This window comes from Acanthochromis polyacanthus, chromosome 2 (genome assembly GCF_021347895.1).
Source record: "Acanthochromis polyacanthus isolate Apoly-LR-REF ecotype Palm Island chromosome 2, KAUST_Apoly_ChrSc, whole genome shotgun sequence".
Taxonomy (NCBI): domain Eukaryota; kingdom Metazoa; phylum Chordata; class Actinopteri; family Pomacentridae; genus Acanthochromis; species Acanthochromis polyacanthus.
Window position 1 is genome coordinate 42,199,791 of NC_067114.1, and position 22,667 is coordinate 42,222,457.

Below are 22,667 nucleotides of genomic sequence, written 5' to 3' on the forward strand. Positions count from 1 at the left end.
GTTATAAAATGATAAGAAATATGTAGTTTATCTAGATGTTCACCTTCAGCATAATATATATCAATCATGCTAAATCAATTGCCTCATGGAGGTCATGGTTTTTGGAGAATAAATGGAGATTTTCCATGGAAACAGATTTATGACAAATTGTTTTGCTTCTGTAGCACCAGCTGTAGGTGCATTAAAACAACTCGAAGTACATAAACCCATCAGCCTCAACATAGAAACTGCTGAATGTTTAAGTGTTTAACATTGATCATCTCTCAGTCCAGTGTTCTGCTGGGAAACCTCGGCTGTTGGCATCCACATGGATGTTACTTTTACTTGTACCACCCACTAAAACATTAGATCAAGCACAGACCTCCAGCTGGACAATACATCCTGGCAAATGACCAAAACTGCTCAGGATCAGCTTGAGAAACGTGATCAAGAGCCCAAGCCCTTGAACCGGCCATCAAACTCCCAAATCCCAATATCATGTAACATCTGTGGAATACGCTATAACAAACCCACCCTGCAATGCACCGAAGCCAAAAGACCTACTGCCAGAGCTGTTTTAGCAGCACAAAAAGGACCTACACACCGTTAGGTGTGTGGTTTTAATGTTGTGACAGACTGGTGCATGTGAATCTTTACTTGATTTTGTCAAATAGGAATTTGGCCACCAGTCCTACAAAACATGCCTAACCAAGGAAAGATATGGAGTATAGATTTTTAGGAGAAGTGGTGGAAATACCTTTAGACAGATGAAGGCAAGGCCAATAGATTTACTTTGAATCTGAGATGTACAAATCTGCCTCTAGGCTTCGTCAGCCAAAATCTTTCATAAGCAGTGGTAGCTCATATCCTGGGATATGCAAAAAGAGAATTTCCACTAGCAGGTTCAATAGAGCATATACTTATGGAAGAAAAGACCACATATTGTGACTGTTGGATCCAACTCTGCACCAAATTACTGAAAGCCGATTCATTGTTTTTGCAACTTAGAATATGATCGCTGTTGATACTCACACAGTTCCATTCATAGCAGTAGACATAGTGTTGGTCTCTGAAGCAGATGGTTGCATCGCTGCTGAAAGACACTCTGGGCTCCTTTGAATTTTTCTAAAAGCCTGGTTGTAAGTTTGTACTTTTACAGAATATAGCAGCTAGTTTCAAAGTGAACTGTAGTATCATGTCAGTGTTATTATTCCTGATGTGTGCTAATTATTATGGACTGTAGACAAGAGCTTGTTGCTGTTTGTTCGATCCACAACAGGCGGAAACAGCACAGGGTTTCTGGAGAATTTGGAAATTCTTACTGTGCTTTGGCACCGTCGATCGAAAGCAAGCACAAATCAAAACACCTCCAAAGTCCAGCAGTGGCTACATCACTTACAAGTCTTTTATTGATGAATTATAAAGATGTGGATAACGGCAAATGTCCTCGCACTGACTTTCCTGCTAGTTTTCCTGGTGTATATACAGACATCCTGCTTGTAGTGCGTATAGTCCATACGATCAGAAATTTTGGGCTGCACGCAGACATCTGCAGAGGACATAAAAAACATGAATTAGTCTTAGTAAGTCAACTTTCCACCCTTTTTTTTGTATAAATATAAAAACAAGCAAACTAAATCTAAGTTTCACTGCCTTGGTAGGTTACTCAGTTGTCTAGTACAGGTGAAAGAGGGCTGACTTTTCAGTTACTTCAATGAAATTATTGCACTGACAGCTTTGGAGAAAAGTACTCATCTAGCAATAAAGTTAAACATACCTCAGCTTTTGTTGCGACACATAATACTGTTCTCCACTACAGTTTACCCAGTAATCTTTGAAACAGCGGGTAGACTCTCTGGCACAGCAATACAGTAAGCAAGTAGAGCTGTAATATGTTGTTTTGTAAACTTCAAATCTTCATCCAGCTTTTTTGGGTCTTCGAAGCAGAATGGTCTAACCCACAAAAAAACATCCAAACTGAGATATATTTAACTTCTGTACTATTTTAATACAGTGTTACGGTGGTGCTTCGAATGTTAGACCATTCTTCAAAACACAAAACTTTGAACCTGTTTTTCTCAAAAACTGCAGAAAATGGGTTCAACCACTCTGCCTCCAAAACTTTCCTTTCATTCTGTATCTATTACTCAAACTGGACCTTCTTGATTATAATTCATTCTCTCACTGAAACTGGACAAACTCAGCCTTTTGCATTTTTATAAAACACCCTGCAGAGACAGTTAGTACAGGTCTGGTTACAGATGTCCACAGTGTAAATCCATAATAGCACAGTTACACCCTCACATATTGATGTTTCACTCCATGCAGTTCATATATAATTTCTATTGACATTAATCTCTGCACGGCTCCAGAGCTGGCAGCTAACACCCACCAGCTACTCCTCACATATGTTTATTATTCTAAGAAGAAATACAGTATAAACACACAGCAGAGCGAGGCAGTGGGTGTCCTAGTTATTACTGTCAATACTGCCCATTTACTGCCAAACACGCTCTATTATTAGACTGCACTGGACTGTCATCAGGTATCTTCAAAGGTGGCTGCATAAATCACATATGACTACTTTTTCCTTCTCTGTGAAGTGCTGCGGTGTGATCTACGACGGTCTGGGACACTTTCGGCATCGCAGAGGAGAGTCGGAAAACAATGAAAGTTTTCCGTGTTATGCTATGCATTCGTCTCTTCCTTCTGTTTTCCAAATGAGAGCATGAAATCTGAGGCAGGCAGCGTGGAGTTAATGTATTTTCCTGTATGTTTCAAAGAATTGTGTTGGGAAGTCCAGGATGTGGGTGTTTCGGAGTAGAGAGGCCTCCTGGCATTTCACCCCCCACCAGTAACAGCACAGTGTGTAGCTGACGAGGTGGGATATCTGTGGCATGCAGTCAGTGATTATCATACGGCAAATGATGCACCTGGTTTCAAGAGAAAAGTGTTTTACCTGTAGTTCTGTAGTGTGATCTACAGCATTTACATAACCAACAAGAAAAGCATTCAGAGAGCGCAGTACTCCACCAAGGCTGTTCGTTCCCCCATATGGCATGCCTTAAATGCAGCATTTTTAGGAAATAAATGCAGCATTTGTTTATTAGTTATTGAAATCACGGCAACATAGAATGTGGTTATTTAATATAGATCTACCCACAAACACAATGACCTTGCGCTGAGCACAGTCGTGTGTTATACATGTGTACGTTATGTACGGATACCGAATTGCGTGACCTAAATATGTAACAGGTGGCAGGAATTGATGGGACTTGGAAACATCCCCTGAATTTAATCAGTTGTTCCGTGCATCATTTCCGATGGAAAAATCCAAATAAATCCACAGTGCTCGATTTATAGTAGGATCAAAATCATGTGATCGTCATGAGGCAGTTGACATAGTGTTCACTTGTTGTCATAGTTACAGTGATGCCGTGCTGCTATCTCGCAATGATACAGAAATCTTGAACAAATCCGTCTATCCAGACTATAAATTAGATCACTGCCAAAATCTAATCAGCTGGTCCTGGTGTCATTTCTAACATTCTCTGAAAATTTTAACCAAATTCGTTATTCTGTTTTTGATTAATGTTGCAAACAGACAGACAAACAGATGGACAAACGAACACCAATCGTCACATAACTCTACCGCATTCCTTGGCGGAGTAACTATGCAAAGATGTTCAGAATAAAACGTGTGATTCACTTGATGATGCTCTCTGCGGGCAAATCAATAAAATGTGTTTCTGTGATACATCCAGCGTGGGCAGATACATTCTAATTAAAAACAACATGTAAATGTGTGAAACTCAAGGTCATGTTACTGTTTCTTCTCATGAGGTCTCCGCTTTCTGACCAGAAATATTAAAAAGAAGTGGATGTGCAGATCTTTTTTTAACATGAACTGTTGGAAATTTTCAAATATTTGGACCTGTGAACCCATATTTCTGTCTCCACACACACAGAAACACACACACACTAAAATGACATTTAAATCATAATCAGATATTAGTATTTGCATAATTTAGGATTAATATAACAGGATTAAGATTAACCTACTGAACACATCCTCTCCTGGATTAAATATTGCTCTTATTAAGTCTATGTAAAGTGTGTGTATGTGTCTAAGTGTGTGTGTCACGTGTGCATGTGTGTGCATGCTACAGCGTCTGTAGGATGAACTGAGATGATCTTTTCACATTGAACTGGAATTCTGGAGAGAAACGCTCTATTTAGTGACTTACAGTGTCTCGTTTCTCTAATGTCGGTAATTTCAGTAATGTGTTTGCTTTGGGTTGTTCTTTGTAAGCTGCTGCTGCTCTGAGTAAATGGTTTGTTAAGATGACGACACTTTTAGCTCTAACAGTGGAGTGGGTCTGAGGAGTTCAGCTAGCGATTCAGACTGAAACGGCTCAACAAATACTGAAAGAATTTGCACTGGATTTTGTACAAATATTTATGAGCCACAAAAGTTGCATCCTAATTGTGCCACCAGCAGCTCAGTCTTTATTTTATTTTATTTTCTGACTATACTGATGTTGAAGACAGCAGAGATGATGTAGAATACTGAATGATTGAGTGCAATACTATGCCAGCTAGGAACTAATTGACTACAGGATCTGACATTTAGCGTTTTTACAAATATTAGCGTTCTTTTGAACCGATTTCCAAACAACATAATGAATTTTTTATCGTTCTTAGCTTTCGGGTGTCTTGTATTTGCACATTTCTTATTGTACTTTTAAAAAAATACCAGGATTGCTGTTTAATTTTATTGCACACTGCAATGACAAGAAAAGGAATTCTATTCTACTGAAACATGATCCAACCAGGAATATCACAAGAACCGATACTTCCATTGGGAATGTCAGCTCTGCTATTGCTATTGCAGCATAGCACTGAATTGTGTGTCCGTAGACTAACATCACTGCTGTCAGGTGAGAATAGAATGTTGTGTGTTTGTGTTAGCACAATGTATGGAGCAGTTTTAGACGTAAACAAGAGTTTAAGTTAATATATGTTTATCTGGTTGCTTGGTCCAGATTTTGGTGGAATTTCATTGGTACTGATATGGAAATTTCTGGCTTTATAACATCTATACATCCGTCTGCATTGCTACTGTGGTAATCCAATGTTTGGGTTACGTTCTTATTCCTGCCACGTCTGAACTCTATTGGAAGCTGTTTCACTCTTAGCATTTTGTCTCACTGCTTACATTATAATTGCAGTTCATCAGATTTACAGGTCTCTCTTGACCAAATGAACTAAAGTAGTGAACGCTCCGCTGAATGCACACAGTACCCCATGCAAGTCTGTCTGAAATCTTCAAATATATTCTAGTTTGGGGAGTTAACTGTTTACAAATGTTGATTTAAATACAAACTGCTATGTAAATTCTCAAATTAAGCGGTGATGGATGAGCAGAGGGGAAAATGCAAATCCTTCTCTCCAGTGTCCTGCCGTTTCTTCTTTATTTCTGCAGCAGGATTTGAGTCGACGCCTCGGCAGCTCCACTGAGCCTGCTGGGAGTCGGGCTGATCTGACACCGGTCCACTAATTGGCCGTCTTCATATATTTAAAATGGGGAAGCTCACTGGAGTCAGAGAGAATACAGTCAGAGAGAATACAGAAAAGAGCGGATCAAGACAGTGTGTTTTACCAAATGTTAGGACAATATATGTAACTGCTGTTGATATTTTAGTCAGCATCACTAATGTCATGGTGCCACCAGAGGTAACTTCAGGGGATTACCAAAGCTATTATCATACATCTTTATCAATTTATCTAATAAATGCTGAAATATTTCACTGTATAAAGGAAAACCTCCAACCTTTTTTGTGGCTACATTAGAAGTTCTCAAATCACCAGAGTCATAATCTTCCTCTGGGGAACATGAAGTGTTGGTAATAGTCATTTAAATATTTCAGTCTGAGCTAAAAGTCCATAATGTCTCATGTTTACACAGTATATATCTCCACTCTGTAAAAATGAAAAGTAAAAAAGAAAATATATATTTTTTAAAAACAATTTACTGTTATTTTGCAATAAAAGTTACAGTTTAACTGTATTTAAATCAGCAAAAGTATATTTTATAAAATATTTGTTGTTATTTTTGAAAAAATGATTCTGTATGTTAGCTATTAGGAAAATGTTAAACATTTTTTTCTTGTTTTGTATAAATGTGCAGTAAAAAAAACAGAAAACAACATAATTTTATGTGTTGCCTGTATAAAATAGACAAACCAAAATAAAACAGATCAAACCTGAAAATTACGTCTACACCAAAAATTAATATTTTTTAAAATTGTAATTTCTTCTTTCACAATTTGTGACTTGGTAGAACAAAAATAATCATTATTCTGTAGGCATTTTCTGGTATTTTCTTAATTTTTAAAATTTTTGAATTTTGCAGTATTCCACCTTTTTAAACTTATTTTTTTCTGGCATCCTTGCTGCCAGATGTTCACCTTTACTTTACATTAGTTTCGTGCAGTGCATGTTAGGCTTTACACAAATTAAGCTTGTGCGAAAATATTTTTTTTTTTGAAAATATTTCTGTTATTTGAAAGAAAGATTCTGTATATTATTGATTAGGAAAATAATTTTGCAGATTTACCTTGTTTTATAAAAATACAGATAATATACAGTAAAATAATAAAGTAATCATAATTTTACATGTTGCCTGTATAAAAAAAAATGCAAACAAAAGTAAAACAGGCAAAAACTGGAATGACGTCTAAATAAAATTAACATTTTTAAAAACTGTATTTTCTTCTTTCACACTTTGTGACAATAAAACTATATTTTTAAATGTATTTAAATCTGGCAGAAAAAATCTTTATTTTGCAGATATTTGCTGGTATTTTTACCTTTTTTATTATTATTTTTTTTACAATTTTTGAACATATTTTTCTGGCATCCTTGCTGCCAGATGTTCACTTTTACTTTACATTAGTTTCTTGCAGTACATGTTAGGCTTTACACAAATTAAGCTTGTGTCTAATGTCCTATTTTCATGAAACTAAATTCATCTCAAAGCAGGTTCATGTTGTAGCAGAATATATTTAATGTCTTTTATCATGTGTGTCTGTAAAATTACACAATTTAACTGTATTTTAATCAGCAAAAAAATATATATATTTTTTAAAAAAGACAAACAACAGTAAAGCAGGTCAAAACCGGAAAATATGTCTACATAAAAAATGTATGTTTTTATAAAGTGTCATTTCTTTCACAGTTTGTGACCATAAAAACTATTTAAATCTGGCAGAAAAAAAAACTGATTTGCAGATACTCGCTGGTATTTTCACCATTTTCCAATTTTTGAACACTGCAGTATTTCACCTTGTAGAACATATTTTTCTGGCGTCCTTGCTGCCAGATGTTCACCTTTACTTTTGTTTCTTGCAGTACATGTTAGGCTTTACACAAATTAAGCCTTTATCTAATGTGCTATTTTCATGAAGCTAAATTCATCTCAAAGCAGGTTCATGTTGTTGCTTTCTGTGGAAATTACATGATTTAATGTGACCCACATGGATGCTGGAGGAGTGAATTGCCTCATTTTAAGACATTATCCCTTATCACTCCTGGGATCCATAGGAAGTCCCTCTGCAGCAAATAAAACTGCAACAACATAGTTTCTTAAATTGGCTCATTTTGTATGACAAGAAATGAAGACACAGAGAGAGAATAAGAGAGAGGCAGGCTGCAGGAGCGCACTGAGTAAATGTGTTGAGCCTTTCCTCCACATATGTCAGCCCTGATCTAAGCCACACCTGCTGCTAACCACGACTTAGCAGCGAGGCAGAGGGAGAGGCAGCGAGTGGACTGTGATTCAGTCACAGGCTGAGCAGTCGCTGAAGGACATAGTCGCTGTGTCGCTGCTGCTGCTGCCTTTTCTGTTTTATCTCCATCTCTTCTCTTCTCCCCTCATCGAAGCTTGGCCTCTCCTCCTGTCGTCCTGAAGCGATGGTGTAATTAACGGGGCTCTGTGGGAGAGGAACCGCTCTGCCTCCTGTAGGATCCTTTTGCCAATCGCTGACTCTCGCCTCAGTGCTGGAAATAAATGGAAGGGAACACTCGCTCTGCCACCAGGCAACTGGGGATTCCTCTGACTGTGAAGTGGGATTTTTGATTTCTCTTTCTTGGACTTTGCAGAGTGAATTTCCATCTGGACGTTTTTTTTTTGTTGTTGTTTTGTTTTGTTTTTTTACAGAAAACTTTGAGGGTTTTCTACATTAAACAAACTGAAGTTCTCTACTTGGCAGCAGGAAAACAGGTGGGATTGGTGGGTTTTAAAGCTCCACAGCTCAGCCTCCTGCTGAGATCCACCAGGACCCTGACAAATCGCACTCAGTACTTAAGTCAAACTGAACTCCACACCCTCACACTTAGAAGTAAACGAGGAATCTTTCCTGACTGGAGGCTGGATTCCCATCTCGGCGTGACGGGGAGGAGAGCGTGCACTCATTAGGCGGTTGGGGAAGAAGATGCCAGCCATCCTGGTGGCCTCAAAGATGAAGTCGGGACTCCCCAAACCCAAACCGGTGCACAGCGCCCTGCCCATCCCCCAGACCCCCAGCAGGCCGTCAGCTCTGGCTCTGCCTCCGGCGCCGCTCAAGACCCACATCCCGTCTCTGGGCCAGCAGGTGGGCTCGAGACCCCCTACAGTTTCGAGAGGAAACGCAGCAGAGTCAGAAAGTGTCGGAAACACTCAGGTCAGAATGTAAAGTAGCTAAATCCACCTGCAGAGTTCTGGTCTTTACTTGAATGAATGATTGTACATGAAAAACTGTTCCATTTTCTGATCATTTGTGCGCATGAATTACAACATTTTCTCATTTTCAGTTTGTATCCTGATACAAAATCCTCAGTTTTGTGTCCCAGTACAGTCTAAATGCTGTTTGAGGGACTTTCTCCTCTTCTCTCATAAAAATAGGCATTCCGTTGTTTAGTTTTCTCCACCGCTGTCAGCTCATTGATCTTTCAGCATCACCATACTTTTCTCTTTTTTTGGCTCAGTTTATCATAACAGAGCAAGGGAGCCAGATTTCAGTTTGTCCCTGGAAGGATCCGGAGCAGGCGGCGTCTCTGCTGTCCAGGATGGCAGCGTAGCAGGATATCAGGGTGGCTGTTTCTGCTGTGTTTGTGAAATATTGGCTGCGCTTAGCAACCCCACGCAAAGGCAGCGTTCTGACACCATGTAAGGCAGCGAGGGAGAGGAGGAGGTGTCTGTTTGTGTGTCTTGTAGCGAGCCAGCGAGTGCGATGCTTTGCCAACCTGTCTTCACAGTCAGAGTGACTCTCTCGGGGCCGGCGAGGCGTCCGGCTCGAGAGACGAATGTGAGTCCGGGATGGCGTGAGAGAAGGAGGAGGGAGCCGGCGGACGCTGCGCGAGTTTGCCGCCGGTGTCGTTTGTTTAGTGGCTAATCACGTTTTCTCACTGACCTACTTTCCGTGACTTTCTCCCTGTCCTCTTCCCGCTCCCCCTCTTCATCCCCGTGGTGCTGATGAAGCAGCCGTCTTCACCCTCGGCTGCTTTAACCCCTGACCTTCCCGACCAGTTGCAGTGATGTGGATGTTGCAGTCAAATGCTAAAATCCATCATTTCTGACAGAGAGAGAGAGGAAGAGAGACAGAGAGCTTTATTGATGTATGTGTTCTCTGACTTCTCAAACATGGGAATTCTCTAATAATTCATGTTTTCCACACATCCCTGCAGTGGTAGCTGTTCTATAGATGAGTTTTATTGCCCTCATTTCTTGCACCGTGTGTGCTGGGCTTTGCCCCAGGGATGGACAGAGTCGGAGGAAGAGCTGTGAAGGAGAATTGCTGGCGAAGGCTCTGAACCCTCCACATGCAGGTCTAAACCTCAGTGGAGAACCTGCACAAACTCTGCTGGCACTCAGTGTGAACCCAATCTGCTCCGAGGGCAGAATGAGATGAGACGAGGCTCTCCGGAGACACTGGGGCTGCCTTGTGTTTCATGTATTTTCAACAAGATTCTTCAAGTTTCGACCAAACATAGTACTAATGAATTGAATTTTTTCTAATATTTAGGATAAGTCTGTTCACTCAAAACAATTATAGCTTCGCAATATTGGAAAAACAATCATTGTAATGCTATTTTTCTGCTAAATAGGATGCACAATGTGACGTTATGCAGGATTTTTCACCAGATAACTTATTTGGAAAGAGTTAATTATTACTTTGTTAATTTAGTTATGTGATGATTGACGTATGTTTGTCTGTCTGCCTGTTCGCAACATTACTCAGAAACAGACAAATGGATTTGCATGAAATCTTCAGGGAATGTCAGAAATGACTCAAAGATCACCTGATTAGATTTTGGCAGTGATGCAGCTTATAGTCTGGATCCACAGATTTAAGATTTCTGTATCATTGTGAGATAGCATCACTATGACTGTGTCTACTAGTGAAGACTGCGGATCCATATTTGGATGCTACCACAACGACTGAATATTCAGATATTCATGTCCAGCCCTAAATCATACAATGACTGAGCAGCCTTGGTGGAGTATTGCACTCTCTGAGTGCTTTTCTTGTTCAGTCTAGAATGATTTGAGAGATTTTGTAGAGGTGCATTGACACAGAATGGAGAAAAAATTGAAAAAACAGTTATTTGAAACCTTTTTTGATTGGTGTAACTCCGGAAAATGCATCCAAAATATATATTTTTTGTTTTCTATGACATTCACATGTAGCTCTGGGCTCCTCACTTACTGATTTAAATGTTCAAACAAAGAACTTGTGTTGCCTCAAATGATGGTTTTTGGACAACATAATCGTTTCTGTAGCCAAGAAATCTCTTGATATGTTTCTTCTTGCTTTTTTTCAGAGTTTTATCAAACTCCTCTTGCAGATTAGTCATGGAAAATGAGAAATGTGTGGGTTTTCTTTTTGCGTCAGGCAGCGTGATGTGCTTGAGGTAATTTGCTGTACTTCACATTACACTTCTACTAGAGCCTCGCTTCGATGCTGAAATGATATGTTGTGCAGCCCTAAAAGCAATCACTTTACCATCATTTGGTGACACTTGTGGATTCATTTTCTTCTTCTTCCCTCCGTGTATAAATAGATTGATGTCACGTCCAGACCTTTTCAGCAGCTTCATTGCAGTTTGATAGCAAGAGATGGTGATGACGTGTTTTTCAGGGTGAGATTTTCCCTCTAGAATGCCCATTTTGCACCAACTTTCAACAGTCATACAGGGGAGGAAAATTCATCTTTAGAAAAGGCACAGAGGCGGATTTCAGCACCCACAGTAGCAGCAAATAGATTTCACTCCACAGCAGTCAGCAGAGTGGGTTGAGGCTTGAGTCATTTCTCAGCCAGGAAAACTCTTTCTCGACACTGTTGCTGCCAGTTTTTGTTATTTGACCTTCATTTAGCCGTCACGATCTCCCGAGATCCCATTTTTGAGAGAATCGAGGCCAAAAGAAACACAAAACAACATCTAATGAGGCACGTTTTCTGCAGTGAATGTAGGAAACCACAGGTGACATGAGGTGAGGGGAATACTCGTGCTGCAGCAACGCAACACACAGTGAACAGACAACGGAGCGTGCCAGCAGTCATCTGAGGGATTAGCGAAGTCATGGCCGAGTGTAGCTGCTCCTCCCAAACATCCAGCTGGACGGCACAGTTGGCACTAAACACACAAACATGTTGTGTACACCTGTAACAAAGAGTTCATCTTCAATGCACCGGCAGCAACAGGAGGCAGAGCAGACGTCCAGGTTGTGTTTATCGGCAGGACGACGCTGCTGTACGCCGAGCGTGTGTGTGTGAAGTCTGGCGCAATCTGCTGCATCTGAAGGTGATAGTCTGGAAATGTGTGAATGGTATTTGGAGCAGTGTGTGTGAGTGTGTTCTCATGTGTGACTTCATATGAAATGACAAGCTGCTCTGACCTTTACTCTCTCATAGATAGAGTTGTTCCTTCTTGCCCACGTGCTCTGCTGCCCTCTAGTGGCTCAGTTTGCTCCTGCATCTTTTTTCCCTCCCATTCACAGACAATATTATGTCATTCATAGTTACTATCTTTGCTTCTTTATTCATTATTAATGCCTCAGTTTTAAACCTCCAGCCAGCTCGGGTGCTGTTTTCTTTTACCTATTACTCGCTCTTCCTGTCTTTGTAATCCAAATGCTCTTTAATTCTTAGCTTTGAAAGGTTTTAACCAACAAACAGTGACACATAAAATAAGATAAAACTTTATTAATCCCAAAGGAAATTCTTGTGCCAGATGTTGCTCGGAGAAAAACAATGACATAACATAAGCATGCGGTGCCTAAAAGTAGAAAAGCAATCAGATACAGGTGCAATAAAATACAATAAATTAGTAAAAATAAGGCTAGAATAGAACAGTAAAGGGTCATACCGGCAATTATACTGAGGTAATAAGTGATATCACACATGATAATGTAATATTGCAACTGAAAGATGAGATGAAAATGCAATATTGCACATTGTATTGGCAGTGTTGTATTTGAAAATGGAATATTGTACATGTGATCAAATCAAAATGTTGCAAAGGAAAATGAGATGTTACCCACAATAATGAAACATTACACATTAAAATGAAGTATTCCACCTTAGAAATGAAAATATGACGTGTTGCACATGAAAAGAAATGCTGCTAGTGATACAGAAACTGATATTTATTAAGTACTATTGCAACTGATATCGATGTTTTAGCTGTCATGAAAGCCCCGTTCACAGCATTAGACCCTTAAAAGAATGAAACACTGATGCTATGTGCACTTATAAGTCACACAGTTATAAGTCGCACACATACGCTCTAACAGTCACATGTTCACTCACAGAGAGAGATTTGTCTGTGTGCCAGGGAGATAAGGAGCTGCTATCTTAATAAGTATCTTTCCGGATAAAGGCTTAAGACAGACTCTGCATAAAGACGTGTTTTATTAGGCTCATTACTGAAGCTCATCTCTGTCTGAGAGCTGATTCTCAATCACATAAACACATATTGGAGAGGATCACCGGTTCTCTTTATAGCTAATATTTACCAAGATCACCTCGTTGTAAATAAACCAGCAATTTCGTCATCCGGTGATCAAGATCTCAGCTTGAATATTTAATCATCAGTGTGATGCAGAGCTCCATTAATTGAACTCCCTCCATTCTTGGAAATGTGTAATTGCCTGAGATTATGATTTCCCTAATTTGAATTATGTAAATGAAGTGCAATTTAATTCCCGGAATTGGTTTGACCATGAACGTACAGACACGGTGATGTGTGAACTCGTTTAATTAACATGGATTCAGAGCTAATTAAATCACCCCTAATGGCAACTTATTGATCGATAACAATGGAAGGGTACAGATTAAACTGATTTGCATGTATTATATTTGTAAGTTTGGTTGAATAAAAGAAAACAGGAATGACATTATATTTCATTCTCTGAATTTCTTGGTTGAACATACATATTTTTACTCAGCCAAGGAAGGTGGTGGATTTATGTGACGATCAGCATTGATTTATCTGTCTGTCTGTCTGTTCGCAACATTACTCAAAAATGGACAAACTGATTTGGATGAAATTTTCAGGGAAGGTCAATGACACAAGGACCACCTGATTAGATTTTCAGTGATGCGTCTTATAGTCTGGATCCGCGAGTTTGTTAAAGATTTATGTATCGCTGTGCGTCACTGTAACTATGACAACAAGTGAACGCTACGTCAGCTGACTGCTGCGATCACATGATTGCGATCCTACTACAAATCCACTGCTGTAGACTTACAGGACTTGTCTGTCAGAAATCATACAAGGACTGAGCAGCCTTGCTGGAGTCCTGCATACTAATACTATGACATACTACTGAATGCATCCCAACCTAAAGCAGTTTCTGTTTCTTTTGTCGTTTTTTTTTTGCTATTTAAACATTTTTATTCACTGTGGACTCATTTTTCTCTGCCATAGAAAGTCATAGACCTCTAATGAATCAGCACAACCATGACTTGAAGTAGAGAGAACTCAGTTATGAGTATTCCAAATGGTTTATTATTGATGAATTTTTAAATGTGACATGTAGAATAAAGTGACTCTGATGAAATATTATGATTTTTTTTTAGCTTATATTTAGTTGTTAGACCAGCTGAAAATGCAGATGATGCATTCAATAACTGTTGAAAATGGTGAAAATCTGTCGTTTTTTTCTGTTTTTACAGTTTCTGGCTTCAATAAATGCTGCATTTTGGCAATTTTTTATTATTATTTTTATAAAGATTCAATGCCTTTTAAGTACTCCAGCTGGTTTTAGGGTTCAAACTCAACAAAAAAATTCACTAGTTAATTTTAATAGATTAGTTGCTCAACCACATTCCAGTCATTTTGATAGAAAATAAAAATGAGTATATATTAAAATAAAATTTAAATTTGCTGACCATAGCCTCTGCCATTTGGAGGTTTGCTGCTATTCTCAGATTTATAATATAAGTTTAAAATGTTTGCACTGTTTACAAACCAAGTAATTAGAAGTAACATCTTGATTTTTTTGTGGGAAGATGTAATTGATGCTTTTTCATACTTTTTAACAAATATTTGAAAAATAACAATGTTCCATTGCTGTCCTACATACAATAAAGATCTGCTGCTCCATAAAGATCAAAATGCCATTTTAGAGCATTTTCAAGCCCTGCATTTGATTCGAAAGGAGCAAAAATACTAATAAAAAGCTTTCTGGCCAAATTAAAACAAATGAATAATGCACGAAATCTTTAATATCAGCGTCTCCAGTGCGTAAATGTCAGCATCGGCCTTTAAAACTGTCTCCCTTGACCCCTGGAAAAGCTCCCGCTCATGTCTTCAGCATCTCCCCTCCTCCCCAGCATCCTGTGAAAGGCAGTAATGACTTTTTTATGGCCTCCACATCCAGCTTGAGTCTCCTGAAAACCAGCCCAGCAGGTGAGGGTGAAAGGCAGAGCACTGGCGGCTGCATTGGATTGCTAATGCCCTGCAGCCTGCCCAGAGAGGGACAGATTGGGAAGGGGGGTTCTCCGACACTATATTGCTGCTCCCTTTTTTTATTACCATGACAAAGGACCACACATACACATATGTGTCCTCAGGAGGCGCTGCCAGTTAAAGCCAGATTTAATGGATGTTTTAGTCAGTCATTGTTGGAGAGTTCATTGTTGGAGAGGACTAACATCGGTTTTAACAGACTGCCGGAGTTCAGACAAAGAGGACGGAGCAAAGAGCAAGAGAACAGGACTTGTCTTGTTAGCTCCTGGTAGTGATCCTCACTGGAGTTATCGTTTTGTGGTTTTGTATGTCACTGTTGCCATGTCAAAGCCCACTTTTCAAGACAGAAATCGTGTTTATGTTGAGCGGAAATCAAGGCGGTTTTCCTCAGTATCCTGACAGCTGACACTTTTAAGATAACAGGTTGTCACCCAGCAGCAGCCGCATGTGTTCCTATCAGCATCAGGCAGGAGGAAGCTCATGTAGCCGCTGATAAGAGCGATGACACACCTGAGCGTCCTCTCGGAGAACAGAGGCGGTCGTCCTGAAGGTTCATCAGGCTGAAACAAGCCGACGGCTACGATACCAGCCGAGGCTTCAGGCTCAGACGGCCTCCGGTCAGATGGTGAGATATCAGCAGGCCTCGAGTCTGCGGCTTTTATCTGAGGATGAGGAGGCAGCTTCTCCCCCGGAGCTGCTCTCAATATCTGATGGAACAGAAGGCACAGAGTGGCGCAGTGTTTTGGTGTATTAGAGCTGAAAGATCCAACTTGCTTCAACAGCTTCAGCTTTGGTATAAATTCTGAACCCCAAAACCAGCCGGTATGTTTGTAAGGATGTTGTCTTTACAAAATATCCCAAATCACATAATTAATCAAAGCCAGTACCTCTAAAAACAGAGATCTTGAACATTATGAAAGTCCTTGAAATACTTCTCAGTGATGTTTGGTTCATTCAGACAACTTAACCAAAATAAAAATTATTGTAGTTTGTTAACCTCACTTTATTCTACATGTCTCATTTAAAAATGTGCATAAAATAAACAATTTGCATTACTAATATACTATGAAAAACAAAAAATTCTGCACTTCTCAATACAACTGTGAAGCCATTAGTGACTCCTGTGCAACCAACTGTCACATAACAGAAATTCAGGGACTTTTCAGCTGAACTGCAGGCTGTGCTTAGATGGAACAGATTGGAGAAAAGTATGGAAGCAAATTAAAAATGTAAGTAGTGAAATATCTGTAGTATGCGGTCTTCATTTTTTTTCAACGTTAGTAACACCTGTGGGCAGTTACATAGTAATTTCAGGTTTTTTTTTTCTCAAACAAATATGTCTCATACTGCACAAATGGCAGCTTTATATTGCAGTGAAAATGAGTCAACAGTGAGTAAAAATGTGACACAATCATATAAGGCCAGTCCTTGCTAGGTGTTTAGAGGTTTTTTTTAGAGGCTAACTTTATCATTTCAAGACATACGAAATAGTATAGTTGTGACAGTTGTTTTTATCTAAAATATTTTGGTGTTGGAAGGAAATTTCTGACAGCATGAGACTCTTCTGTTTTTACTTGCACGAAAATGTACTTACTGTTTGTTTCTATTTGGAAATTTGCTAAAAAGCTACGTTTTCCAAGCTTTGTCATTTTCATTTAATAGGAAACTCTGTAGGAAGCAACAGTCTTCTCCTGTTAGAGGCTCGGTAGCGATGTTTAGGAATAGACTATGAATGCACACACGACTTTGATGTCGAATTTGGACAAATTTTAAAGGTGAGATTCTGGGTTTATTTTTGTTGAAAAGCTAAAAATCTGAAATTCATAAAGCAAATTTTGCTCTCTATAAATCATCCAAATACTCAATTAATTTCAAAGTTTAACATTGTTATAGTTGAATTTTAGAGTTCTTTGTATTCTCAGCTACAGTTGTGCTCATGAGTTTACATACGCTGGCAAAATTTGTGAAATATTGGCTTTTTTTTAGACAGTATATTTGATCACGGAAAAACTTTTCATTCGTGTAAATTCTGCCAGGATATGTAAACTTATGAGCACAACTGTATCATCTCGAGGAATACCAATTCTAAAAGAAAACTTTCTAGCACTGAAACGCTTAGTATTGTGGAAGATCTATGTGATCATGTGGCAGTTGGCTCCAGTTTTAATGACCTCATCTTGGCCTAATGCGTCTCGATCAGATTCCTCTTCCCGTGCGGTCGTCCCCTCTGCTTCCTGTGTGAGGTCATGGCTGAGGACATAACCATATTAATTAGGACCGGGCATCTGCTTCTCCTGAGTCAACATCCTTCCATTGATCCCCCTCCAAGGTGCCTTCCTCACTTTGGTTTCGCTCCTTCTCCACTTTCCTTGCGTCGGTTGTCACCAGAAGCCCGTTGGAGCAGACAAACGGGTCATTGTGAGCGGCGACCCCTGGGGAGGCGGTGCTGCAGAGGCGGTTGGACTAACGCAATCAGCTCCATCTCTGTCTGAAAGCAGACGGCGGTGAGGAAAGAGGAGAGGCCGGGAGGTAAAGGTCAGCAGGCTGAACTCACCGCCCCCAGAGGATCCATCCAAGGTCAGGCAGGGCTGAGACACCGGTTGGACGCTTTATGACTTCAGCCAGCAAAGAGCCACTGACGTCTGCTGGTCATGAAATTTTAAATGCAATGAATCAGTTAGAAAGATGGAAATTTAATAGAGCAAAAAAAGAATTCATTTGTAGAAATTTAGAAAAAGCACAACGTTAAAAGCCCAGATTAGGTGTAACAGCGATCATCACGTTAGTTTTTCTGCTCAGATGAAATGAAAAAGTGTAGCAGAAATTCAGATTTTACTGCTCATGAAATCTTTAGAAGTTAGTTTTTGACTCCCTCAACTCCAAGCAATTTGATTGTTTTTGTGCACCTGTCACATTTTTTTTTCTCACTGTGGTCTCAGTTTGACTGTAATATGAAGTTCTACAAATGTATGAATATAGTACAATCATGACTAGAAGAGCGAGCTCACAAATATCTTCTGTGCAGTAAAAGCAGTTACAATGCCATAAATCATTTTTAAAAAATAAAACAAAAGTTGCATTTCTTAGATTTTTCTACGAGTTTTCTTCCTACAGGTGTTATTAATACTTGAAAAAGTGGCTCCATATACTATAGATATTCTTACAACTTTCATTTTTCATTTGTTTTCATACACGTCTCTTGTGTTTTTCATGTTTAAGCACTGCCTGCAGTTCTACCTAATAGGCTCAGAATTTCTCTCACATTTGTCACGTTTGTCACAACTGTCTCGCAACTTTTTCCATTTTTTTTTTGTTTTTTACAGAATCTGATTACATCCAGTGGTTGGTTTTTGATTAATTTTTAAATGAGACATGTAGAATTAATGATTCTAATGAAATCACAGTACAATTTTAAGCTCAGATTTGTTTATTTTTTCTGACAGAACTGCTCATTAGATATGACACATTCAAGGACTGTTGGAAGGTTGAAAATCCACTGGATCTTTGTTTTTTTTTTTTTTTTTTTTTTTACTGTTTCTGGCATTGATAAATGTTGTAATTTCGGCAATTTTGAAAAGTTCAAAGGGTTAAAAACACTAAATAATGGATGGTTGTAGATGTAGGTTGTGTATGTTGGTCAAGACAATGTCAAAAACTGGAGCTTAACTGGGGTTTAAACTGGATGCTATGCATTTCTTAGCTTTAATGGCTACAAAAACATTGTTTCCTTCAGAAAAAAATTACTAGTTACATTTTTAGTGTTGTGTTTGTAGTTTTGATAAGTCAGAGCTGTTAGTATCTTATATGCAGCGCTTATTTGGAAAAGAAAATAAGTATGGTTGCTGCAGGTATGTTGATTTATTTAGTCAAAACTGCCTTGTATTACCTTTTTTTTTTTAATCCACTCATATGCATACTGCAGCATGCACAGTTTTTCTTAACGTTTTTCCCTCCTGGATATGCAGCAGATGTGACACTGTAATATAGTACCATATATTTAACGTTTCACACTGTGTTTACTGCTGCAGAGATGTGACTGATTCTCGGCAGTGCCCTGAGTTTGATGTGATTGTTGAGTGTAAATAGGCATGAAAACAGCTGTGAAAAATAGCTTGGCTCTCTGTCAATGCTGTCTGCTAGTGAAAACATGACGGAGTGGATTCTCACATCTTTGCATTCAGCTCTCTTCTCATGCAGCTTCAGGGAATTTCTCAAGCTGTTATATTCCCCCGATTTCAACCTGTATGGAATCACAATGAGCGTGCATGTATGTGTGTGTGTGTGTGTGTTGTTCTGCATGTCTGCACTCAGCCAGTTCTAAAACTGCTCTGATAGCAGCCGGGTACTGAAATGGGATTAAATCTGCAGCTAAAGAAGAAAAAGCAAATAAAAGACATGGATTTTAAGAGGTTAAACTAATTGTAGGGGTTGCGTGTGTCTTAGTTGTTTGAGAACAGTCTATAGAGTTAATGTGTCCACTTATAGTACATTAGGCGTAAAACCTGCATGTACTGCACCAAGTAAAATGGGTCAAGTTCATATCTATATTTTAAATGTTTTTAATATGTTTTTGGTTTGATTCATTTGAGTTGATAAAATTTTTTACTGTAACCCAACAGTGATGTGAAACATCCTTAAAATGTTGCATTTAACACTCATCCGAGACAGTATGAACGCAAAAAGACACATATAAACCATTTTTTTTACAATTTAAATGAAAGTAAATTTATGATGTTTCAAAAACTGTAATCAATCTATCATTAACTCTATATAAAAGCCCTGTCCAGCTGCTGTTTTTGCCCCTCTCTCTCTTCAACATACCCTCATCCATATGTCCCTGAAACCCCCATCACCTTCACCCGGAGCAGCCAGGCAGCAGGTCCATCCCTCCCCTCAGTCTTCCTCCCCTTCCTCAGAGGTGGGGGTCCCCCAAAACAAAGGCCCCTCCACCATGGGGTTATCCCCCCATTGTCCCCGACACACTGAGGTTTATCTGGTTCTGTGAAAGGAACCATACTCTGCCCATTCACCACGGCTGCACTTAATGAGCTTGTTGAAGGCCTGTACTAAAACTGTTAAACACGAGCTCTAATTGCTGACTTATTCTCTGCTCCTAGAGTCAGAATGTCATTAAATCAGGGCTGCTTCAGAGCAAAGGGAGACTGATTCTTCACTGCTGTGTTGGGCTGAGTAGATGGGTTTAGTTTTGTGGTATGTTAGTCCAGACATTGTTAAAATATAGCATAGCGGAAGTAGCATATGTGTAGCATTAGTAACTGTTTAAAAATTAAGTAGAAGTTTGATAATCAACACTGTAATGGTTATTTTCAAACTTTTCCTTTTCATATTGTTTGTTTTCCATCTTCACTGTTGTTGCTTGTATTGTTTAGCTTTGATTAAACCTTCTTGCAGACGTGCACACACTTAAGATGTGTGGTTGTTGCTCTTATACTACTTTTCTTGTTTCTTTGGAATTTGCTTTGTTGGACTCTGTACATGCACAGCAGGTCATATCTACCTATTTCAAACATGCACAATAATGCCCTTGTAATGCTGTAAATGTTGGGCTCACAGATGCCCACAGACTTTTGTGATCTTGGGTAGATATTTAGGTCATGCAGACTCATAGACAGTATAGCACTACCTTTAAGGCCAGTTCATGGTTTCTACATGACTGATACAGACTTTGAAAGCAGACAACTAATTTGCACACAACATTAGTCAAACTACAATAGATACATGTCATGGAAGTTTCTGAAAAACTTTGTGCATTTGACAGGATATAGCAGAGCATTTACAGATGGGACTGCGGCCTTGTGCCCATGGCATTATTGCTAATGTGTGCTAAGGACAATGGGTGGACATAACACAGGATTTCTAGAAATTCCCACTTTGTTTGGCTCCATTGATTGAAGCATGTACAAATCAAAACACCTCCAAAGTCTGGCAGCAACTACTTCAATTACAAATCTTTTGTTATGACATACAAAAATGTGAATAATGAAGCATCTCCTTTCATAATCCCTCCTCATAACTACCATTTATTTTAAGCTTCATGTGTTTCGTAGCACAGCACAGTCAGCATGCTTTAGGGCAGACATCCACAGAAGAATCAGAAAATACCCTCCAGGTTTGGGGTGGATGATCAACTTTACATCTTGCAAAATAGAATAAAATAATAGTAGAATAGCAACCACTACACGTTTGTAGTATCTGCAGCCGTCCATGTGCACGTTGACCAGGGGCTATAATTACAGCTGGTGTTAGTGGGTCCAAACCTTTTGGTGATTGCTGGACTTTTCCTCTCGTACCACCACTGAAGTTTTGTTTGTAAAATACCTCCACAGCTATTGTCTGGATCTCCATAACATTTGTTCCGATCATGCATAGTGCCAAAAGTGGATGAATGTTACTGACTTTGTTTATCCCCCGATGCTTCATCTTACACCATTGGTAGGTCAAAGTTGTCACTCATCCAGTGAAATATATCAACATTTACTACACAGATTGACATGTTTGGCATAGAATATTCTGTTTCAGCTGTCACTCAACTTGACAAGTGTTCGATGAACTGGAATCAAATTGAGTGCAGACATTCATGCCTCCTTCAGGATAGTCACCCTCGGGTTGGATTTTTAGAAATTGGCAAGCACTTTAGCTTATGATCAGATATCCAATGACATTCCCATCAGACTTCACTGTGCTTTTTCAGTTTTAGTGATGATTAGCAGATGTTTACATGCTGAGATGCTAAACTAAGAGAACTTTATACTAAAACAACATTCTGACATTAGCATTAACGGGCCTGGTTATGATCCCTTGTGGACATGAACTTGGACGGCCATGGACTCCAAAGGTGCATAGTTTGTTCTTCTAACACTATTTTCTAGTCTAAATAGAAGTCATGTTTCATACATACATACACAGTAAATTGTGTATTCCTGCATGTATACAGCTAGTGTCATTGTAGCATAATGGCTGTTCAGTTACAGAAAACATAATTGTCCATACAGAGCCTCATGTACACCCTGTAATGAAGAAATTGACATCACCTGGACGCAAACAGACCCTTGCGTATGAAAAAGTGCAGATTTTATTGTCATGTCCTCCTCATTTTTTAGTTTGTTTCTGATGGTTGTCTCCATTCACTAACCAGATATGCAGGTATTTGCCTTGATAAAGCTTTGCAAAACACACTTTGTCAAAACTAACCTAACACATGTACTCACAAAGAGACGAGAACAGGCAGAGTCTTTTCTTGTTTTGCAGCAAAGCCAGTTTCAGCATGTTGTTCCTGAAATTCACTGACAGTCGCACAGTAGGCTTGTAGTTTGCAGTTGTTTCAGCTGTGAATGTCTGTTCTTTTTATTTTAAACAAACTGAAAACATAAATGCACCATTTCCCATCAGTCACCGAGTGTGAAAACTGTTGCATTTTTAGTGTTTGGCAGAAGACGAGCCACAATTTATTTCTGTGAAAATATCACAGGTCATTACTTTATACAGTCTGCTTCTGTATTATTGTTGTTTCCTGAAGCTCAGAGCGTTTTTTGTTCAGCCTGATGGAAGTGATCAGGCATCCCCCCGCTGTGGGAACTTTCTGTAAATCTTGGGCCTTTCCCAAAATTCAAATTCGGCTTGTAATTTGTGGTCGGCGGTGGGGTGTGTGTGCA

The 22,667-nt window shown here is 39.2% G+C and overlaps 1 protein-coding gene across 7 annotated transcripts in view; it reads left to right on the forward strand.

The window, feature by feature from the left end:
- nav2a (neuron navigator 2a) overlaps positions 1-22,667 on the forward strand; it is a 301,077-nt gene that overhangs the window by 142,384 nt on the left and 136,026 nt on the right. For 4 of the 7 annotated variants that reach the window (XM_051959962.1, XM_051959964.1, XM_051959967.1 and 1 more), the window contains exon 1: positions 7,798-8,702. The exons of the other annotated variants lie outside the window; for them this stretch is intronic. In XM_051959962.1, the coding sequence (XP_051815922.1) occupies positions 8,475-8,702 (228 nt within the window). In that variant the 5' untranslated portion in view covers positions 7,798-8,474. Of the gene's footprint in view, positions 1-7,797; positions 8,703-22,667 lie in introns of those variants that run through there. 7 annotated transcript variants of the gene reach the window in all.